Below are 23,266 nucleotides of genomic sequence, written 5' to 3' on the forward strand. Positions count from 1 at the left end.
TTGCTTTCAATGGGAATTACTATGTTCTGTTCCCACGAGCCTTTATTTTATGCGTCGCTGTCAAAATACGGCATGGACACTTCTTGGGACGTTTTTGGAGGCGTTTTTCATTGACTCCATTGAAAAACAGCTCCAGAAACGTCCGTAAAAAACGCGGCGAAAAACGCGAGTTGCTACAAAAACGTCTGAAAATCAGGAGCTGTTTTCGCCTGAAAACTGCTCCATATTTTCAGACGTATTTTGCGTTTGCGTTTGCATGTGAACAAACCCTTAGAATGTACATGGATTTCTCCTATTATTGCAGTATAGTGTATGTTTGTGAATACACATGCCTTTTACAGGCAAATTCTACTCTATTTAAAGCAATATTTATTTTTATTGGTGATGTATATTTTCTCTGGAACGTTTTCATTTTTTAACTTAAAGAGAACCTTTCACCTGCCCATAAATGTGCAGCTGAGTGCAGCATGTAATAGGCAGGGCTTCACAAACCCTGTCTCACTTTACATTTTTTTCCTATCTTCCTCCGTTATTTACATATCGGTACCGTTATATTTTACTGGTGGTTCTGCTGAGAGTGCTCTCTCAGTCTGTGTGTGTTCTCGTGGGAGGGAACACAGCGCAAGCCGCCCTGACACTGTCCGGGAAACTCGGGCGTCAAAAAATGGGACATGTCCTATTTTCGGCCGTTCTCCCGGCTGCCCAGCTCCCATAGAATTCTATGGGGCCGGGTAATACACAGCCATCACTGGAATGTGTCCCGAGTGACGGCCGTCTCTTCCGTCACTCGCTCTCTCTCCTTCTCCTCACAGTGCGAAGTGCATGTGTGGAGGAGGAGGAGGGTATTTTTTGCTCCCTTTAGGAGCGGATTCCCCAATCCCCGGCCACAGCTTCGGCAACGCTGTGGCCGGTGTTTCCGCTCCAGGAGAAGTCCCTGACTTCACTGTGTCCATATATGGACACAGTGACGTCAGACACTTCTGAAGCGGAATCCCCGATCCTGTGGCCGGTGTCTCCGCTCCAGGAGAAGTCCCTGACTTCACTCTGTCCATATATGGACACAGTAACGTCAGGCACTTCTGAAGCGGAATCCCCGACCCTGTGGCCGGTGTCTCCGCTCCAGGAGAAGTCCCTGACTTCACTCTGTCCATATATGGACACAGTAACGTCAGACACTTCTGACGCGGAATCCCCAACCCTGTGGCCGGTGTCTCCGCTCCAGGGACTTCTCCTGGAACGGTGGCGCTATATACAGACAGGTGGGGGGGGTGCCATCTATGGGGGTGCTCTGTAGAACTACCTACAGGGGGCTGTATGGCATTACCTATGGGGGGCTGTGTGGCATTACCTATGGGGGGCTGTGTGGCTTTACCTACAGGGGGCTGTGTGGAATTAACTACAGGGGGCTGTGTGGCATTACCTACAGGGGGCTGTGTGGCACTACCTACAGGGGGCTGTGTGGCACTACCTACAGGGGGCTGTGTGACACTACCTACAGGGGGCTGTGTGACACTACCTACAGGGGGCTGTGTGGAACTACCTACAGGGGGCTGTGTGGCACTACTTACAGGGGGCTGTGTGGCAGTGCCTACAGGGGGCTGTGTGGCAGTACCTACAGGGGGGCTGTGGCAGTATCTACAGAAGGCAGTGTGTGGCATTATCTACAGAGGGAAGTGTGTGTGGCATAAATTCATCCGATTTTAAAATGGACAGGGAAGAAAACGGATTCAAAACGGGTCAAAATTGGCTGTTAAAAACGGCAACACGGCCCGGAACAGAATCGGAGCCGATGCAAAACGGATGCAAAATGGCCAGGAAAAACAGTACAAAACAGCCATTTTTATCGGCCGACACTCGGACCCTGTCGTGTGAATAGAGCCTTAGAGTGCACTCACTTGTGGCTTACTTGAAATCTATGCCTATGGGAAAAATATTCTGCAAAAGATTTCTCTAGTTCTTGCTTTGCTAAATATTTTTCCCATAGGCATAAATTGTAAAGTTTTCTGCAGCGCATGGTTATGTTGCAGAAATTCTATTCAAGAACAGCACGTGTGAGCGCACCCTTAGGGCTAGTTCACACAGAGTTTTTTTGGCACTGTTTTTGACGCGTAAACCGTGTCAGAAACCAAGCCAATAACTGTCCGAAATCGCCTCCCATTGATTTTTTTATTTTTTTTAAAAAGTGTCATGCTCTTTCTTCCTGCATTTTCATTTCTGACCTCCCATTGACATCATTAAGAAGCAGAGACAGCGCTTTTCGGGGCGTTTTTTACAATGGTTGCAGTCGAAAAACACAACAAAAAAAGCGGCAAAGAAGGTACAGGCCTCAAAATGCCTGCAAGTAATTCTGTGTGAACAGATCCTTAGGCTGGATTCACACGAGTGCGGCGTTTTTGCGCAAGCAAAAACGTGGCGTTTTGCCTGCGCAAAAGGCACTTAACAGCTCCGTGGGGCATTAGCATATGATTCGCGGCTGTGTGCTTTTCGCACAGCCGCCATCATTATGACACTCCGTTTGGATGTTTGTAAACAGAAAAGCACGTGGTGCTTTTCTGTTTTCATTCATCCTTTTGACAGCTGTTGCGCGAATCACGCTGTTCGCATGGAAGTGCTTCCGTGCGACATGCGTGGCTGTCACGCACCCATTGACTTCAATGGGTGCGTGATGCGCGAAAAACGCCCAAAGAACGGACATGTCTTGACTTTTTTTCAGCGGACTCACGCTGAGTAAAAATCACGGACATGTCTGCACGGCCCCATAGACTAATATAGGTCCGTGCTACGCGCGTGAAAATCACGCGCGTTGCACGGACGTATTTCCCGTTCGTCTGAATAAGGCCTTAGAGAAACTAAGCGCTGGCCCTGAAACTAGTTAAAGGCTAAAGAAAAAACCTCAGTAATGCAACGTTACGCATAATACACACTTTTATGTTAAAATGTAGATGCTTAACTTTTAACCTAAGGTGACTTTTATGCCTCATAAAAATTTTTTTTTTTAGGAAAAAACATAATATAATTATATAGCTGAATGTAAAAGAAAAACAGCAGTACTCAGCTTTAATTCTCAAGGTTATGGTTTGATAAGAATAGTGTTAATGGACCAGTTGTTGCTGTGATACAAAAAAAGATAACAAGGTCAGTTATATTCCTTCCACAACATCTCCCTAGCTGGATAAGAGTTCATTATAAGGGATTAACACTCCACATATGTTTAATAAGATTTTTCATACTATAAAAATAGGCTACATAGTTATTTAAGGTTGCACATTTTCAGGACATTTCTAAAAATATTTTTTATTGCTAAAAAGGAGCCTTTGAAACTTTAAGATGTATAAATATATACAATTCTAACACCATCCAGAACCTAGAAATGCAAGTTTAACTGCGGTTAATATGTATGGGGGGCATTGCAGTCACAACAAATTTCTGGATGGGCAAAGAAGGTAAAAACTAGTGCCAATTTTAAAGTCATGGAGTGCACATAGAGGTTTAAAAGCTTGTGGTCATTTGGACTGGGCTTTCGGTTTTCATTAAAACTGCAAAAACATAAAATAAAATAGTCTTACAATGGTATATATGGCTGAAGAGCCTGCCATTTTTTTTTACACAAGTATCCCATCCCAGTTTTCTTCATACCCAGCAAAGCACTGACAGAAACACATGTACAACCTAAGTAGCAACATTTTAAATGAGCAAAGTAACTTAAAGGGGTTGTCCAGGCAGGGGGCGGTTTTTCATACTGATGACCTATCCATCGGTAAGGGCCTGACACCTAGACCCCCAACCAATCTGCTGTTCCGGCTCCCTCTGGGCGCCTAAAGCTATGCAGTAGTCGTGTCGGAAGCAGATGTCTCCAATCACTGCACAGCGGCCATGCTGGGTTACTGCAACTCTGCTCCTATTCACTTGTATGGGAGCAGAGCTGAAATTCTCCAGCATGGTCGCTATACTGTGACAGGAGCTATCTGCTTCTGGCACCGATCACAGCATAGTTTTAGGCGCCCGGAGGCAGCTCGACGAGCTAATCGGTGCGGGGTCTAAGTGTCGGACCCCCACTGATCATTTACTGATAGGTCATCAGTATGAAAAACTGCCCCCTGCCTGGACAACCCCTTTCATATATGCATTAAAAAGTAGAGTTTATTATGGTATATGCATTTAATTGCATGAGTGCAAATGTGTACACATGGAGGAGACCATAGACCCTTTCAGTAAGCACCTGACCTAGAATAAGAGGCTTAACTTTGCAGGGCATGACACAAATAGACATATGTTGCATCTTACTCCAGTGAACTGTCTATTAAGACTGGGATATGAAACGCCATTTTTAATAAATCTCCCCCAATGTGGTTTATGGCATCTGGAATGAGTGGAAATTAATTGACAAATAAATATCATAGACTATTAAAGTCTCTAGCAAGTGATGTAGTATAGCTTTCTCCCCTAAAGACCAGGGAGTGACAGAGTAGATGCATGCAGCGACTTATCTGTGTGTATAGTGTATACTTTTGCAGAAGCGAATATAGACAACTGAGGGCACCTCTGCAAAAACAGCTTGTGGGCCCCTCCTCCACCAGCATATCTCTTAATTTTCCCTTTAGAAATAGGTAGCATTACTGACTGTCTAGGGCAATAAAAGGGTTAATGGTAATATTTTGTGATATGGGGCAATGAAGGAGTTGATAATAACATTGTAGACTAGTGCAGAGAAGGGGTGATTGCCAACAGCTCTGGTGGTTTAAGGTCAGTGAATGGGTTAACTACCTGTACTTAAAGCGGTTGAAAACTTTCTATTGCTCCTCAATCTGTGACGGTAGACTATTTAGACACACAGATACTGTATCATCTAACAGCCAATCACAGAGCAGCTCAGACAGTCTCTGTAATTGGCTAAATGGGATGATGCAGTACCTGTGTATTCTATGAAAGACTTGTGGAGAGTGTGAGCAGGGGGTAGAGATGAGAAAAAAAAATACTTGTTTCAAAACCCCCTTTGACCAAAGTGCGCCCCCTTCTTCCTTTGTGCTCTTGTGCAACTGAATATATCAACCTTTGTGCTGTTGCTATCCTGTCTTATCTAGGCCTCCAACAGTACAATACAGCTATTAATTAATTCCAATAGAGCTGTTAATTAATGAAAACCTCTAATAATGATGAGATAAACTGTCCCAGTCTACGCAGCAAAGCTGACAAGTGAGCTGCAGAAAACAGGATGTGTCCACCTATTGTGTTTGTTCTAGTAGCAACTAGAACACTAGAATATTTCAATATTTTTTAAGATGGATAATCACGTAAAAAAATTACACCCAAAAAGTTTTCGTACAACGAGTTGTAGATTTTCACAGCAGTATTTATTGTACCATATAATGTACAATGAAATTGTTAACAAAATATTTCTGGGGTGGAAAAAAATAGCTATTGCTCCATTTTTGTGTTTTTTTTTTACGGCGTTCACACTGCCTTAAAAAGGAAATTAACTTAATTCTGCGGGACAATACAATTATGGCGATACCAAATTGTGTTGTAACTATTTTTGGGTACATATGACTTTTAGGCCCCATGCACATGAACGTGCTTTTGCGGCCGCAATTACCCCGAAAATTCATGGAAGAATTGCGGCCCCATTCATTCCTATGGGCCCATGCACACGACCGTGGTTTCCATGCATGGCCCAGGAGCCCGGACCGCAGAAAGAACGGGCATGTCTTATTACGGCCGTGTTCTGCAGTCCAGGCTCATAGCAAATAATGGCCGCGGCCATGTGCATGGCCCGCGATTTGCGGGCGGCTTGCGGGTGACACTCCGCCCCTGGCCGACCCGAAAATCACGGCCGTGCACATGGCTACGGTCGTGTGTATGAGGCATTAGATCACTTTTTACTCCAGTTTTTGTGACAGATAAGGTGGCCAAAAAAACCAGCAATTCTGGCATTTATTTTTTTTACGGCGTTCACCATGCTAGATAAAAAATGATATATTGTGATAGTTCAGACTTTTATGGATGCGGCGATACCAGATATGTAAATGTAATTTATTTTTTTTAATTTTTTCTAGGGGAAGATGGGAAAAAGTTTTTTTTTTACTCTCAATAATTTTTTTACATTTAAATAACATTTAACTGTTTTTAACTAGTCCCCCTAGGGGACTTGAACCAGCGATCATTGGATCACTTACACATTACTTTACCTAATGTAATGTATTGCAGTATATTGTGATTCTCACAGGCACCTCAAGCAGGGCTTAATAGCAGTACAAAGATGACGGACCTGGGGACCTTCATTAGGCTCCCAGGCTACCATGATGACCATTGGCACCCCACGATCGTGCAATAGGGAGGCCAATGGCAGGTCAGAGGTGCCGTCCCCTTCATTCTAACGGCTTAGATACAGCAGTCGCTATTCACGGAGGCAACTAAGGGGTTAAACTAACGGGATCCCGCCCTTTGCACTGAGGTGTCATAAGATACAGTCAACACGCTCGTTTGCCGCCTGTGATCCCGCACCATACTCCCCCACCCGACCTCCGCCATATATATACAATGGACGTCTGGAAGGGGTTCAATGGAAATTATCAGAAAATTACCTATTGTTTTAATCAAATTTTTGTTAAACATATTTTTTAAGAATTGTCTTTAATTTGTTTTATTTTATTTACCATGTCATTATATACTAGTATATGAAAAAAAATAATCCTAAAATCTTGCAGTTTTCACACTGGCCTCTGAACCTCACAACAAAAACTTCCTATTCTGTAGAGATCACTTCTCAGCAGTCATCTCATTATCATCATAGGCAGGATTACAATGAAAGGTAACACCTCTATAGATAACACAGGATCCACCATTGACAATATGTGATGAACACAGATCCCCTCCTATCCCTTCCAGGTCACAAAGAATGCCTAGAAATCTCTCCCAAAGAAGTCAATAGGTCCCCTCCTATTCACAGGTTCCTACGGTCCATGTGGCTGCTGTAAAGCATATCTCTAAATGCTGCTAACAGCAGCTCAGGCAAGATGGCTGCCCTCATAATCATGTACAGAAAATAGAATTAAAAAAATTATAATCAAAAAAATTAAAATATTAGAAAAAAATGATTATGTTTCACTATATGGTTTTAACTAGGAAACAAATATAGGTGATACATTCCCTTTAAAGTCATATAATAGCATGTTGTATGCATTATTTTAAACTAGTGTAAAATGGTTCACTTACTCATGTGACATTAGGTGTTAAAATCGCTATTTGCAAAATATAAACAAATATCATATCACGCTTTTTCTCTTGATTACTTCTAAAATATTTTTGTGCTTTTCTACTGTATGAGGTGCAAAAAAACTTTCTGTGTGATAAGGCACAATCTATTCCCCCCCCCCCCCCCCCAACCCATAATTTCACACTGCATGTATCCACAAGTCCTGGATTTTCACCACGCCATGACTACAGGCAAAATAACACATATTACCCAGGAGCCTAACCATTCTGTACTCACTGACTTGTTTCCAAACTGTCTGTAAAATCCAGTAATGTAAAAAAAAAAAAACAAAAAAAAAAAAAAAACAGGCAGCGAAGAATTGGGATGAAATTGTTAATAGGCTACTTTACCTAACATAAATTACAATAGTCAAAAACCGTTATGTACTCCGGTTTTATGTTTAGTATATAGGTTATCAGGCTACAGACAGGTATAGGAGATAAATTGATTTCAGAAACAGTGCCACTCTAGACTAAAGACAATAATGAAACTGTTTCTGAAATAAAAAGAACAGACTTTTCTAATCTCATAAACCCCTTTAACCCTTTAACCTCTTCCTGACAATTGATATACATGTATTATACGTCCTTGTTGAGAGAGGGAAGTATTGAATGGGCTCAGGAGCTGAGCTCGCTCTATACAGAGTGGGTGTCAGCTGCATATTACAATTGACACCTAAGGGCATGACCACACGTAGCGGAATTGCTCTTGAATTCCGCTGTGGACAGTCCGCAGCGGAAATCCGCAGCGGAAATCCGCAGCGTACACGTTTCTCCATTGCCTTTCACAGCTTTTTAGTTGTGTTCGTTTACACGTTGCGGACAATTCCGCTGCGTAGCATAGGCTGCGGCGCGGAATTTGGTGTCCGCAGCATACAATGGTTGTTGCGGACGTGTAGCGGACTTGTTGCGGACTCATTGCGGAATTTCTCCATTGACTTCAATGGAGAGTCAAAATTCTGCAATGAAGTCCGCAGATGTTATGTAGATGTTATGTGTGCTGCGGAGCGTATTGGTTTTACTAACATGACATTTCTTCATTCTGGCTGGACCTATGTATTTCTAGGTCTACAGCCAGACTGAGGAAGTCAATGGGGCTCCCGTAATTACGAGTGACGACATGTGTGCACCCATAATTACGGGTGACTACGTGTGTGCACCCATAATTACGGGTGACTACGTGTGTGCACCCGTAATTACGGGAGCGTTGCTAGGTGACATCAGTAAATAGTCACTGTCCAGGGTGATGAAAGAGTTAAGCAATCGGCAGTAAGGGTATGTTCACACGGCAGCGTCCGTAACGGCCGAAATTACGGGACTGTTTCCAGGAGAAAACAGCCCTGTAATTTCAGCCGTAACGGCATGTGCAGGCGCTTGAACGCCGCGTCCATTACGGACGTAACTGGAGCTGGTTTTCCATGGAGTCCATGGAAAACGGCTCCATTTACATCTGAAGAAGTGACATGACACTTCTTTGGCGCGGGCGTCTATTTACGCGCCGTCTTTTGACAGCGACGCATAAATATACGCCTCGTGTGAACAGACAACAGTCAGCCCATTGCTTTCAATGGGCAGATGTTTGCTAACGCTATCGAGGCACATTTTCAGATGTAATTCGAGGCGTAAAACGTCCGTAAATAGGCCATGTGAACATACCCTAACTGTTTCAGCACCCTGGACAGTGACTTCCGATCACAAGATACATCAACCTGTAAAAATAATAGAAGTTCATACTTACCGAGAACTCCCTGCTTCTTCCTCCAGTCCAGCCTCCCAGGATGACGTTTCAGTCCAAGTGACGGCTGCAGCCAACCACAGGCTGCAGCGTTCACATGGACTGCCGCGTCATCCAGGGAGGTCGGGCTGGATGGCGAAAGAGGGACGCGTCACCAAGACAACGGCCGGGTAAATATGAATTTCTTTTTACTTTTACTAGGGAAAGGGCTGTCCCTTCTCTCTATCCTGCACTGATAGAGAGAAGGGAAGCCCTCTTCCCCTCAATACGCAATGGCTAGTCCACATCAATTTAATGCCCATTTTAGGCAAAGCCGCAACAGAATCTGCAACACAGATTCCGTGCGGCATTGATAAGGACAGTGGCGGAAGAAATCCGTCACGTCTGGGCATGCCCTAACTCTAAAGGCAGGTATACCGACCATAGGTAAGGCTTCATAGGAGAGCTCAAAAAGCACAATATACTGCAATATATAAGTATTGCGGTCTATTGTGCAAGCGATCCAAAGATCGCATGTACAAGTCATCTAGTGCAATGCATAAGTATTGCAGTGTATGGTGCAAGTGATCCAAAGATCGCATGTTCAAGCCCCCTAGTGCAATGCATAAGTATTGCAGTGTATTGTGCAAGGGGAAAAGGTTTTTTTCTTTCTGTAAAATTATGTAAACAATAATAAAATAATGTTCCGATCTACTACAACATAAGGTTATATATCCCGTACACTGAACGCTTTTCAAAAAAATAGAATCAAGAGTGATCAAATAGTTGTATGTACTCTACCCCAAAATGGTACCAATAAAAATTGCAGCCCGCCCTGCAAAAATGTAGCCCTCACACAGCTTCAATGATGAAAAATAAAAAGTTATGGGTCTCAGTATACGGCAACACAAAACAAATTTTATTTTTAACAAATAGTTTTATTTTGGAAAAATTAAAACATAAAAGAAACTTTATAAAATTAGTATCGCCATAATCAATATTGACCCACAGAATAAAGTTAACATGTCAATTTTAAGGCACAGTGAAAGCCATTAAAAAAAAAAATTTAAAGCAGTGGAAGAATTGCTGTTTTTTCCATTTCACCCCACAAAATATTTTTTTAAAGTTTCTCAGTCCATTCAATGAAACATTAAAATGGTGCAATTAAAAAAACTCATCTTGCAACAACAACAAAAAAGCCCTCATATGGCTTTATTGATGGAGAAAGAAAAAAGTTATGGCTCTTGGAACGTACGAAGAAAAAATACATGAAAAAAACCCCCAAAAAACTAGGCTTAATTAATCTTAAATAAATCCTGCACTTAAAACAAATGTCTTCTTTTATAAGTTAATACAAATATAATTGTAAATACAATATTCACCCCCAACTGCACTGATCCATTACATGAACACGACTGTTAGGGTATGTTCACACGGCAAACTAAAAACGGCCGTAAATACAGCCCCTGATTTTCAGCCGTTTTTTAAGCATCAAGCGTTTTCTGATGCGTTTCTGCAGCCATTTTTGGAGCTTTCTTTCTATTGATACAATGAAAAACGGCTCCAAAAGCGGCTCAAGAAGTGACAAGCACTTCTTTTTACGGGACGTTTTTTACGCGCCATTTTTCCAAACGGCCAAGTAAAATAATGCAGTGTCGGGACAAAACGCAGTTTTTACCAATGAAATGAATGGGCAGATGTTTGTAAAATAAGCCATGTAAACATACCCTTACAGGAGCCACTGACCACTGTTACTACTCCGTATTTTTTTTTATTTACAGTGACCACATCTATTACAAAGTACTTTTGATAAAAGACATACTGAAGATTTCCTAAGACTGGCCTTTCATACACCTGTCTAAGCTTTCTGCTCCGCTGGAGTAAGATGCAAGAGATTTATTAAGAAGCGCACGCCTCTTAATAAATAGTTTGCATTTTTACGCTGGCTGTGCACCACAGTGTCATCCATTCCCCCCATCAAACATAAAATTAAAAAAATATATAATTACCTCACTGCTCCTATTAGCTTTTACCCTCCGGGTCCTTTACCGGTTGTGGCTCACACAATCTCCTGATATTGAGCAGCGTCAGGATCTTTTATGCGATGCAGCACTCAACATCATAAGTGCTGCGTCACATACGATGTCCTGGCACTGCCCAGTATTATATGTGAGCCATGGCCTGCTGGGAGAGTCTGAGGGGACCAGGAGGGGAGAAGCAATGAGGAGTCGTGAGTTGAGCGTAGCTATTTTTTTTTTTTAATTGTTCGATTAGTCTGTTTGAGGAGGGCAAGATAAAAGGCCATGCCCAGTCTCTACCTTACAGTTCCATAGCCTCACTGCTCACACATTGAAAAAAACCGAAACTTTTTTGCTGTTAATGAAACCCCATGTCATGGTTACAGACCTAGATATAAAAAGATCATAGGAAGATCTCTGTATTTGCCTGTGATATATTTGGACCTTGTCAGTAAAATACCATTAAGAAATTTATTATCCCCTAATTAACCTTTATTTTGTTTATCTCTCTGGTAATTGTAATCCACCCGTTACCATAATTACTTTACTCGAGGTCAGCTATATCTGTTTTATACACAGGTATCCAAAATTGTACACAATATTCTATGTGTGGTCTGACTGGTGATTTATATAAGGGTAAAACTATTTTCTCATCAATTGATTAGTTATAAAATATTATGGTTTAGCATTAGAAATGATTTATTTGGACAGGAAATATTGACTATATTGAATTGAGGAAGCCAAAAGAAAGATGATCTACTCAACCAATACATAATCTTGACTTATGAAAAAAAGCCTAGAAACATCGCCATTTTTTCCTGATGCCTATTCTTCAGGTTTTATTGTTTTAAATTGTATTACTGCTATATTTACAATACTTATAAATATGAGGTTCTTATCTCTCAGCTTGATCAAATTGTGCCCACCTGCCACGACAAAGAACCTCATACAGGGGGACTGTATAGTAAACCTTATACCTGTATAATTGGAGTCTTACTTATCTTTTGGTACTAAGCCCACAAAATTAACCCAGGATAAGTAAATTTACTCTGCTCTAATTAAATACAGCTTTGGACAGAAGGGAGAAGAGCACAACCAAAATGGAAGCAGTCCCCCCCCCCTTCCTAAATGTACAAACAACACACATGGATTAGCACCCGCACAATTATTTAATTTACAGAAGGTGCATGCCAACTATGTTGTTTGTACTATATACACTGGGAGGCACTACACAAAGTATATATGTTTGCAGTGGAACCTCTTTGAGAAGATCACCCATAACTGAATTTAAAATGGTCTTCTAAAGGGGTGTCCTCTCAGAAACTGGCCAGTATGCATAGCATGATGGAATTTATAATCTATCACAGAAAATCTGGGCTAGATAAGTAGGTGGTCTTCTCAAATATGTAGTCTTTTTCAGAGGTTTCATTGTACTTTATTGAACTGAATCAAAGAATAAAAAGGAATAATAATAATAATAATATTATTAACTATCAAAACAATGATTAGAATACTAATAGTAACAAATACAAGATTGTACTGCAAATTATTATTTAAAAAAAACAAAAAAAAACAGCTGCTCAAAATGAGGACAAACCTTATGGTCTTCTATCTGACGTTTTATATCTTCCAAGTCAGGGCCCAGAATTTCAGCTTCCATCCTCTTTGTCCTCGACTCTGTTTGTGAAAGCCAGTCATTTAACTGCTGCAGTTGTTGATTTTGAAGATCCATCAAAGTTTTGTGCAAACTAAAATTAAATAATAAATTAAAAATTCTAAGTGGATGCCTTTATTTATTATCAATTATTGAAGACAAAAAAAGTGTGAAAAATAAATGTATAACTTTTATAAGATTTTTCAATATTATTTTATTCTAGCAGTTTCTCTTTACTGCAATAATTACAGTGGTCTCAATAATAATTTGTTTCTAGTGCAGCAAGTATAAGGGCCTGTTCACATCACCGCTTGCTTTCCGTTCCGGGGTTCCGTCTGAGGTTTCCGTCGGGTGAACCCCGCAACGGAAAGTGAAAGTGAAACCACAGCTTCCGTTTCAGTCACCATTGATATCAATCGCTAATGGTTTCCGTTCGTCACCATTCCGGCAGATTTCAGTTTTTCCGACGGAATCAATAGCACAGTTAAAACGGAAACCTGCCGGAATGGTGACGAACGGAAACCATTAGCAATGTTTCCGTCACCATTGATATCAATGGTGACTGAAATGGAAGCTGTGGTTTCAGTTTCACTTTCCGTTGCGGGGTTCACCCGACGGAAATCTCCGACGAAACCCCGGAACGGAAAGTGAACGGTGATGTGAACAGGCCCTTAGTTGAGAATGTTTTAACTGGAGTCCAGAACTCTATGGACAACTGTAAATTGGTTCTAATGCCGACAAAATGTCAACCAAAATAAGATAAAAATTATATTAAAGAAAAATAATCAGATTACTATCAGAAGATAAATAAGTCCTTATCTATATATATATAGATATAGATATATGGATAAAAAGCATTTCGGAAGTTGGTAAATCACTTTCTTTGTTAAGGACAGGAGCTTTTTCAGGGTCCTGTACAGTTAACACCGTGTACAGTAATAATAAAATGGAGCCACCCTGACCTGTTACATGTAGATAAAAACAGTAAATAAAGAATATGTAGAGATCCGAATAGGGCATTTACTACAGGTAGTTAGTAATACAGGTGAAGAGCAGTAAAGTTCATGTAGTACAAGTAGAGAGCAGCATAGTACATGTAGTACAGATAGAAAGCAGTACCATTCATGTAGTGCAGGTAGAAAACTACAAAACTACAATACATGTAGTACAGGTAGATGGTAATACAGTACATATAGCAAATTTAGAGAGCAGTACAGTAAAGGTTACTGACGGAATTACCGGCGTAGCAGCCATAGCGTCTGCTATGGGGCCCGCTCTTTCAGGGAAGCCCGGGCTGCCTGGCTCAGCACATAATGTACATTAGGTTTATGTGTATACTGAGCAGGTGTTGAGGACACACACAGCAAGAGTTAAACGAGTCTGAATTCTCCCAGATACCGTGCGCAGCCGCTGCCACAGACTTGGTGCCCTATCCGTAGCATTTTTTTTAAATCGGGGAAACAAGGTGCAACAGATTTTTATTCGGGGGCACAACGTGACCATTTAAAAAAGAAATCGGGGCACAGTGTAAGGATTTTTTTTAGATCAAGGGGCACAGTGTGGAGCTATTACATTTAGGGAAACAGTGTGCAAAGCTATTATATATAGGGGCACAGTGTGTGTAGCTACTATTACATTCTGGGGGAATATTGTTTGGAGCTATTACATTCAGGGGCACAGTTTATAGCACTATTATATGCAAGGAGCACATATTTAGGGGGAAATTTTGCAGAAACGAGTTGTGGCCGGGAGAAGAATAGGAAAAATGACGATTCTAATCAGAGAATACATTGCAAACAATGGGTATGATCCAGCGCAGGGAAAAATAAATCGGAATTCCGGATGAGTTAAAATGGAAACTAGTTCCAATTTTATTGATGTGGAATAAAAAAACACCAGGAGAACTAACTCCCGCAGAGGAAAGGTGGATGAATGGAGAGAAGGTAGGTGTGTGGAGCCTACGCGTTTCAGACGATCTCCTCGTCCTTAATCATGGCTGAAGAATAAGTGATTTGACTGTTGGGGTGGCAGCTTATATCCGGTTTAATGCAGGTGTATTAAATTGCGGTTCAGGAGACTGGAGGTGGAACGCAACCATATGATTGGTCTCGCGTCGTATCTTATCCTCCGTCTGACCCCGAACACTTGCGAATCACAGCACAGGGACCCGCAATGAGTTCATGGTACGTATGTGTGTAGCTATCTTATATATTTGTTGATAACGATTAGCTACGTCCATAATGATCTTTAAATGTTAGAAAGGATTCGACATATATTTGAAGAAAACGAAATTGTTGGTATATTTAATCCAAACCGGATATAAGCTCTGGATGAAAAACGCCCCACTCGTCAAAATACGGTTTGGTATGAAAAACGTAGTGTGAATGCACCCTAAGTGCAGAAAATCTAAAAAAGATAAAATGTGACTAGCACTGACATATATGTCTCCATGCAGTAAACTAATGTTTGGACATCAAAGTAGTATAATGTACAGAGACGACTTGACGATTTACAGTTGTTAGTGTGCTACATACTATACAATAGAAGTGTGTAGTCAGAGAACCCATGTTGGCTATAATAGCCTTCTAACATCAGAAACACTGGCTATTTAATATGGTTTGGACGAGTCTCATAACATCTCTTGCCCTTTATTCCCATACAGCTATTATAGAAATGTTATTGATTTGAGAAAAACCTTTTTGTTTATATATAATAATATTCATAGGTATAGAATGGGAAATCTACCACCCATAAAAATATATTAGTATTTGTATACTTGTCAGATTAGGGGTTTGATGTTCTAGGGTAAATTTTACTTTGCTATTGATTTGGTATTTCTTTGTAACGAAGCAATGTTCATAGTGACAATATTAAACAAAGCTGACAAGGACTATACTGTCCCTTCCCATCTCTAGATTCAATTCGCATTTTTACAAGGGGAAAGCCGTCAGGGTAGGTCTTAGCATGCCACCCACGACGCTGAGAAATTTTTGGATGAAATCTAAGAGTTTTATTATCTGGGAAATCTGAATTTTTAATATTCTAACCAAACTATTTATGTATTGAAATTGGGCCAACTATTCAAATGACAGGGTTGGGATAAAATTGATCTAATAATAGAACATAAGTTCTTTCCTCAGATTAAGTCCATGAGGATGTCTTGTTTTTAGACGAAAAATCCATAAAGCTTCCCTGCCCAGCGTCTTATGTTTCAAATTACCTCCCCGTTTCGGTGGATATACCTTTTCAATAGCATAGCATTTCAGTGAGTCTGTAGACCTATTGTGGTGTTGGATGAAATGTTTGGCTGCATTAGATGTATTTACAATATTAGGATTCCTAATATAACTCAGGTGTTCCAAAAATCTCTGTTTAAATTTACGATTGGTGCAACCTATGTACTTCAAATTACATGAAGTACACTCCAACACGTAGATCACAGACTCACTGTTACAATTAATGTAGTTCTTGATAGAAAAGTTGTGAGTGTCTGTTGAATCCGAAAAGCTTTTTTTAGGGGAAACATAGGAACAGGTTTTACAGGGATGTGTACCACATTTAAAAAATCCCTTTTGTTCCAACCACGAGCTTTTATGTGTATCTGGTCGTAGCATCGATGGAGCCACAACATTGCCTATCGTGGGAGCTTTGCGGGCAACTATTCTGCAACCTTCTTTTAGGATATTGTCCAGAATTTGGTCCTCCTTAAGGATAGGTAAATGTTTGAGGATAATTTTCTTTATTATTGAAAATTGATTGCTATATTGGAGAATAATAGCTGGTTTATTTGTGTCCAATGTTGAGGATTTCTTTTTGTTAGTAAGCATATCCTCCCTGTTTTTTTTTGGAAGTTATCCTGGAAGCTCTTTCGAGTGTCCAGTTAGGGTATCCCCTCTTACGTAACCTTTGGGAGATTATATTTTGTTCTGCTAAAAAACTAGCGTCCGTGTTGCAATTACGTCTAGCCCTATGTAATTCACCCACAGGAATGGAGGTAACTGTTTGTCTAGGGTGATTGCTCTTCGCATGCAGAATGGTATTCCCCGAAATGGGTTTGCGATGTGTTTTCGTGTAGATTATTTCTCCCTCGATCCCTTCCAATTCTAAATCCAAGAAGATAGTATTATTAGGGTGAAAAGTGTGGGTGAATCTGAGGTTGGCATCGTTGGAATTGAGATAACTCGTAAAGAGAGAGATATCCGAAACTCGTCCTTTCCAAACAAATAGCAGGTTGTCGATATAACGACCATACCAGTGAATGTGTGTATTGAAAATATTTTTGTCTGAAAAGATATACAGTTCCTCCCACCAGGCCATTACTAGATTCGCCAAAGAGGGTGAGAATCTTGCCCCCATTGAGACGCCCTTAAGTTGGAGATAAAATTTATGGTTGAATGTAAAAAAATTGTGTTGCATCAAAAAAAGTGAGACATCTAGAATATACAATTGAAGCTCATGACTGTATGGGCTATGTTTATGCAAATGATGTTCCAATGCTTCATGTGCTATAGTGTGTGGTATATTGGTATATAATGAGATGACATCACAATTGAGCCAAACAAAATCCTGGGACCATAGTTCATTCTCAAAGGATCTGAGAACATCTTGAGTGTCTCTAAGAAAACCTGGAGTCTTCGTTGCTAAGGGTTGCAAAAGGGAGTCCACCCATTCCGAAAATCTCTCTAGGAGTGACCCTATGCCGGATACAATGGGTCTCATTGGTGGAGGATTCAAGTTTTTGTGCACTTTCGGGAGAGCATGTAAGATTGGAATAGTAGGAAAATCCACATCAATATATGAAGACTGTTTGGAAGTGAGAAGACCTTTATCCAAACCCTCTTGGATTAATTTTTTCATTTTTATTTGAAAATTATTGGTGGGATTATGGTCTAAGATCTTATAGGTGTCTTTATCAGACAACATGGTGGTAACTTCTGTGATGTATGCATCTCTATTCATAATTACGATGCTTCCCCCTTTATCCGACTTTTTAATGATGAGATCCTTATTATCTTCTAGAGACTTGAGAGCTAGAAATGAATCTTTAGACAAATTTTTAGGATATTTCGTTGTTGTTGTGGAGTCTGTGAGGAGTTGTAGATCTTTTTCCACCGCCATTTGAAATCTGTCCATTAATTCGATTCTTGACTCCAATGGATAGAACTTGGGGTTACTGGTTTTCAGTTCCGTAGAAATATTAACCCTCTGAGACTGTGATTCTAAGCTCAAACTCTCCAGATCTATTAGTGTTCTCAATTCATCAAATCGATATAATTTGGGGTTTTGAGCTTTAGTAGATGTTTTCTCTATCTTAGGATCTTGGCTGTCTAAATCTGGCTCCGTATTGTTAGTAAAATGTCTCTTGATAGTGAGGTCTCTGACAAATTTATTTATGTCTATGAGTGTATTAAAGGGATCAAAGTTGCAAGCAGGGGCAAAATTAAGGCCAAGGGAGAGCACTTTTTCTTGAGCTGAGGTCAAAACAGTAGATGACAAATTGATGACACTAAGTAGGGGTGTTATATTCTCCGATGTCTCAGACGGCGACCTTGGTCCTGCTCCGAATGGTTTGTGTTTTCTCCCCCCTCTTCGACCCCGTTTTTTGAGGCCTTAAATTGATTTCTGTCCAAAACTCGTGGTCTTGAACTTGAGTCCTCACTGTCAGAAGTTGTCGCTGACTCCAGTTCCGTGGAACTGAAACTAACCCTGGAAGCATTGTTGCCTCTGTTCTTTCCAAAGTTCCGTTTCTTCAGGATGGACTTAACTTTATTTGGTGTTCTATCCTCTCTGGTCCAGGAATACACCTCATTATTAGCATAGTCCTTTGAGTCTCGGAGAAACTTTTTCTTCTTCACTTCCGCTAGTGATTGATTAATTTTATTAATGTACTGGGAAGTACGAGATTCAAGCATTGAAAAATCAGGTGAGCTGGAGGCTGCATTGATCTGTGTCTCTACTATTTGGATGTCTGTTTCCAAGCTAGTGAGCTTGAGCACTTCCTCTTTCGTGATGAGTTCCATAAGTTTGAGGGAACAGTCAGTTAATGTTTGGTTCCAATTGGCAAAAAACTCGTCTGAATATTTGAAAGAGGGATTCTTCCTAATGCGCAAGCCTCGGGGGATCATTTTCTTAGATATATAGTTGTTAAGGGTTGTTAAATCCCACCACACTTTTGCTTCCTGGATTTTAAGTTTTTCAACTTGATGGAAAAGGTTATTCAGACTGTGATTGTTATCCCCCACATCATCCGAATTACCAAACACTTGGGCCGCCATGTCCACTCTGCTTAATGGTACTTCGTGTCCCAATGTTCGATGCATGGTGTTACTATGTAACAGCGTAATAATGTCAATGTTATGTCACGTAATATTAAAACACACAGGATATTTTCAGACCAAATGAATTAGATCTCCATAAGCAAATTTATCTATAATATGCAGATAGAGGCTTAAATATCCACCTTTCAACGGAATATGAAAAACCACTTCCTAAGGATGCGTGTGCATTCAAAGGGGCCCTAATGAGGGCAAGGTGAGCACGTGAGGCAAAGCCGATATTCAAAGTAGAGAAAAAAGGTTGGAGGGAACCTCCAGCTCACCTTAGGGCAAAAAATTAGTTTAATGCCTGTTGCGCCAGGATCCTCGTGTCGGCACACGTTGGTAGAGACACAGCAAACAATAGGTATGATCCAGCGCAGGGAAAAATAAATCGGAATTCCGGATGAGTTAAAATGGAAACTAGTTCCAATTTTATTGATGTGGAATAAAAAAACACCAGGAGAACTAACTCCCGCAGAGGAAAGGTGGATGAATGGAGAGAAGGTAGGTGTGTGGAGCCTACGCGTTTCAGACGATCTCCTCGTCCTTAATCATGGCTGAAGAATAAGTGATTTGACTGTTGGGGTGGCAGCTTATATCCGGTTTAATGCAGGTGTATTAAATTGCGGTTCAGGAGACTGGAGGTGGAACGCAACCATATGATTGGTCTCGCGTCGTATCTTATCCTCCGTCTGACCCCGAACACTTGCGAATCACAGCACAGGGACCCGCAATGAGTTCATGGTACGTATGTGTGTAGCTATCTTATATATTTGTTGATAACGATTAGCTACGTCCATAATGATCTTTAAATGTTAGAAAGGATTCGACATATATTTGAAGAAAACGAAATTGTTGGTATATTTAATCCAAACCGGATATAAGCTCTGGATGAAAAACGCCCCACTCGTCAAAATACGGTTTGGTATGAAAAACGTAGTGTGAATGCACCCTAAGTGCAGAAAATCTAAAAAAGATAAAATGTGACTAGCACTGACATATATGTCTCCATGCAGTAAACTAATGTTTGGACATCAAAGTAGTATAATGTACAGAGACGACTTGACGATTTACAGTTGTTAGTGTGCTACATACTATACAATAGAAGTGTGTAGTCAGAGAACCCATGTTGGCTATAATAGCCTTCTAACATCAGAAACACTGGCTATTTAATATGGTTTGGACGAGTCTCATAACATCTCTTGCCCTTTATTCCCATACAGCTATTATAGAAATGTTATTGATTTGAGAAAAACCTTTTTGTTTATATATAATAATATTCATAGGTATAGAATGGGAAATCTACCACCCATAAAAATATATTAGTATTTGTATACTTGTCAGATTAGGGGTTTGATGTTCTAGGGTAAATTTTACTTTGCTATTGATTTGGTATTTCTTTGTAACGAAGCAATGTTCATAGTGACAATATTAAACAAAGCTGACAAGGACTATACTGTCCCTTCCCATCTCTAGATTCAATTCGCATTTTTACAAGGGGAAAGCCGTCAGGGTAGGTCTTAGCATGCCACCCACGACGCTGAGAAATTTTTGGATGAAATCTAAGAGTTTTATTATCTGGGAAATCTGAATTTTTAATATTCTAACCAAACTATTTATGTATTGAAATTGGGCCAACTATTCAAATGACAGGGTTGGGATAAAATTGATCTAATAATAGAACATAAGTTCTTTCCTCAGATTAAGTCCATGAGGATGTCTTGTTTTTAGACGAAAAATCCAAAAAGCTTCCATTTTAACTCATCCGGAATTCCGATTTATTTTTCCCTGCGCTGGATCATACCTATTGTTTGCTGTGTCTCTACCAACGTGTGCCGACACGAGGATCCTGGCGCAACAGGCATTAAACTAATTTTTTGCCCTAAGGTGAGCTGGAGGTTCCCTCCAACCTTTTTTCTCTACTTTGAATATCGGCTTTGCCTCACGTGCTCACCTTGCCCTCATTAGGGCCCCTTTGAATGCACACGCATCCTTAGGAAGTGGTTTTTCATATTCCGTTGAAAGGTGGATATTTAAGCCTCTATCTGCATATTATAGATAAATTTGCTTATGGAGATCTAATTCATTTGGTCTGAAAATATCCTGTGTGTTTTAATATTACGTGACATAACATTGACATTATTACGCTGTTACATAGTAACACCATGCATCGAACATTGGGACACGAAGTACCATTAAGCAGAGTGGACATGGCGGCCCAAGTGTTTGGTAATTCGGATGATGTGGGGGATAACAATCACAGTCTGAATAACCTTTTCCATCAAGTTGAAAAACTTAAAATCCAGGAAGCAAAAGTGTGGTGGGATTTAACAACCCTTAACAACTATATATCTAAGAAAATGATCCCCCGAGGCTTGCGCATTAGGAAGAATCCCTCTTTCAAATATTCAGACGAGTTTTTTGCCAATTGGAACCAAACATTAACTGACTGTTCCCTCAAACTTATGGAACTCATCACGAAAGAGGAAGTGCTCAAGCTCACTAGCTTGGAAACAGACATCCAAATAGTAGAGACACAGATCAATGCAGCCTCCAGCTCACCTGATTTTTCAATGCTTGAATCTCGTACTTCCCAGTACATTAATAAAATTAATCAATCACTAGCGGAAGTGAAGAAGAAAAAGTTTCTCCGAGACTCAAAGGACTATGCTAATAATGAGGTGTATTCCTGGACCAGAGAGGATAGAACACCAAATAAAGTTAAGTCCATCCTGAAGAAACGGAACTTTGGAAAGAACAGAGGCAACAATGCTTCCAGGGTTAGTTTCAGTTCCACGGAACTGGAGTCAGCGACAACTTCTGACAGTGAGGACTCAAGTTCAAGACCACGAGTTTTGGACAGAAATCAATTTAAGGCCTCAAAAAACGGGGTCGAAGAGGGGGGAGAAAACACAAACCATTCGGAGCAGGACCAAGGTCGCCGTCTGAGACATCGGAGAATATAACACCCCTACTTAGTGTCATCAATTTGTCATCTACTGTTTTGACCTCAGCTCAAGAAAAAGTGCTCTCCCTTGGCCTTAATTTTGCCCCTGCTTGCAACTTTGATCCCTTTAATACACTCATAGACATAAATAAATTTGTCAGAGACCTCACTATCAAGAGACATTTTACTAACAATACGGAGCCAGATTTAGACAGCCAAGATCCTAAGATAGAGAAAACATCTACTAAAGCTCAAAACCCCAAATTATATCGATTTGATGAATTGAGAACACTAATAGATCTGGAGAGTTTGAGCTTAGAATCACAGTCTCAGAGGGTTAATATTTCTACGGAACTGAAAACCAGTAACCCCAAGTTCTATCCATTGGAGTCAAGAATCGAATTAATGGACAGATTTCAAATGGCGGTGGAAAAAGATCTACAACTCCTCACAGACTCCACAACAACAACGAAATATCCTAAAAATTTGTCTAAAGATTCATTTCTAGCTCTCAAGTCTCTAGAAGATAATAAGGATCTCATCATTAAAAAGTCGGATAAAGGGGGAAGCATCGTAATTATGAATAGAGATGCATACATCACAGAAGTTACCACCATGTTGTCTGATAAAGACACCTATAAGATCTTAGACCATAATCCCACCAATAATTTTCAAATAAAAATGAAAAAATTAATCCAAGAGGGTTTGGATAAAGGTCTTCTCACTTCCAAACAGTCTTCATATATTGATGTGGATTTTCCTACTATTCCAATCTTACATGCTCTCCCGAAAGTGCACAAAAACTTGAATCCTCCACCAATGAGACCCATTGTATCCGGCATAGGGTCACTCCTAGAGAGATTTTCGGAATGGGTGGACTCCCTTTTGCAACCCTTAGCAACGAAGACTCCAGGTTTTCTTAGAGACACTCAAGATGTTCTCAGATCCTTTGAGAATGAACTATGGTCCCAGGATTTTGTTTGGCTCAATTGTGATGTCATCTCATTATATACCAATATACCACACACTATAGCACATGAAGCATTGGAACATCATTTGCATAAACATAGCCCATACAGTCATGAGCTTCAATTGTATATTCTAGATGTCTCACTTTTTTTGATGCAACACAATTTTTTTACATTCAACCATAAATTTTATCTCCAACTTAAGGGCGTCTCAATGGGGGCAAGATTCTCACCCTCTTTGGTGAATCTAGTAATGGCCTGGTGGGAGGAACTGTATATCTTTTCAGACAAAAATATTTTCAATACACACATTCACTGGTATGGTCGTTATATCGACGACCTGCTATTTGTTTGGAAAGGACGAGTTTCGGATATCTCTCTCTTTACGAGTTATCTC

At 40.4% G+C, this 23,266-nt stretch overlaps 1 protein-coding gene across 1 annotated transcript in view; it reads right to left on the reverse strand.

The window, feature by feature from the left end:
- The window catches only part of DMD (dystrophin), a 2,416,993-nt gene that overhangs the window by 1,550,351 nt on the left and 843,376 nt on the right, over positions 1-23,266 (reverse strand). The window contains exon 12 of the mRNA XM_075852742.1: positions 12,581-12,731. Within this exon, the coding sequence (XP_075708857.1) occupies positions 12,581-12,731 (151 nt within the window). The remainder of the gene's footprint in view (positions 1-12,580; positions 12,732-23,266) is intronic.

Source organism: Rhinoderma darwinii, chromosome 2 (genome assembly GCF_050947455.1).
Source record: "Rhinoderma darwinii isolate aRhiDar2 chromosome 2, aRhiDar2.hap1, whole genome shotgun sequence".
NCBI classification, from domain to species: Eukaryota; Metazoa; Chordata; class Amphibia; order Anura; family Rhinodermatidae; genus Rhinoderma; species Rhinoderma darwinii.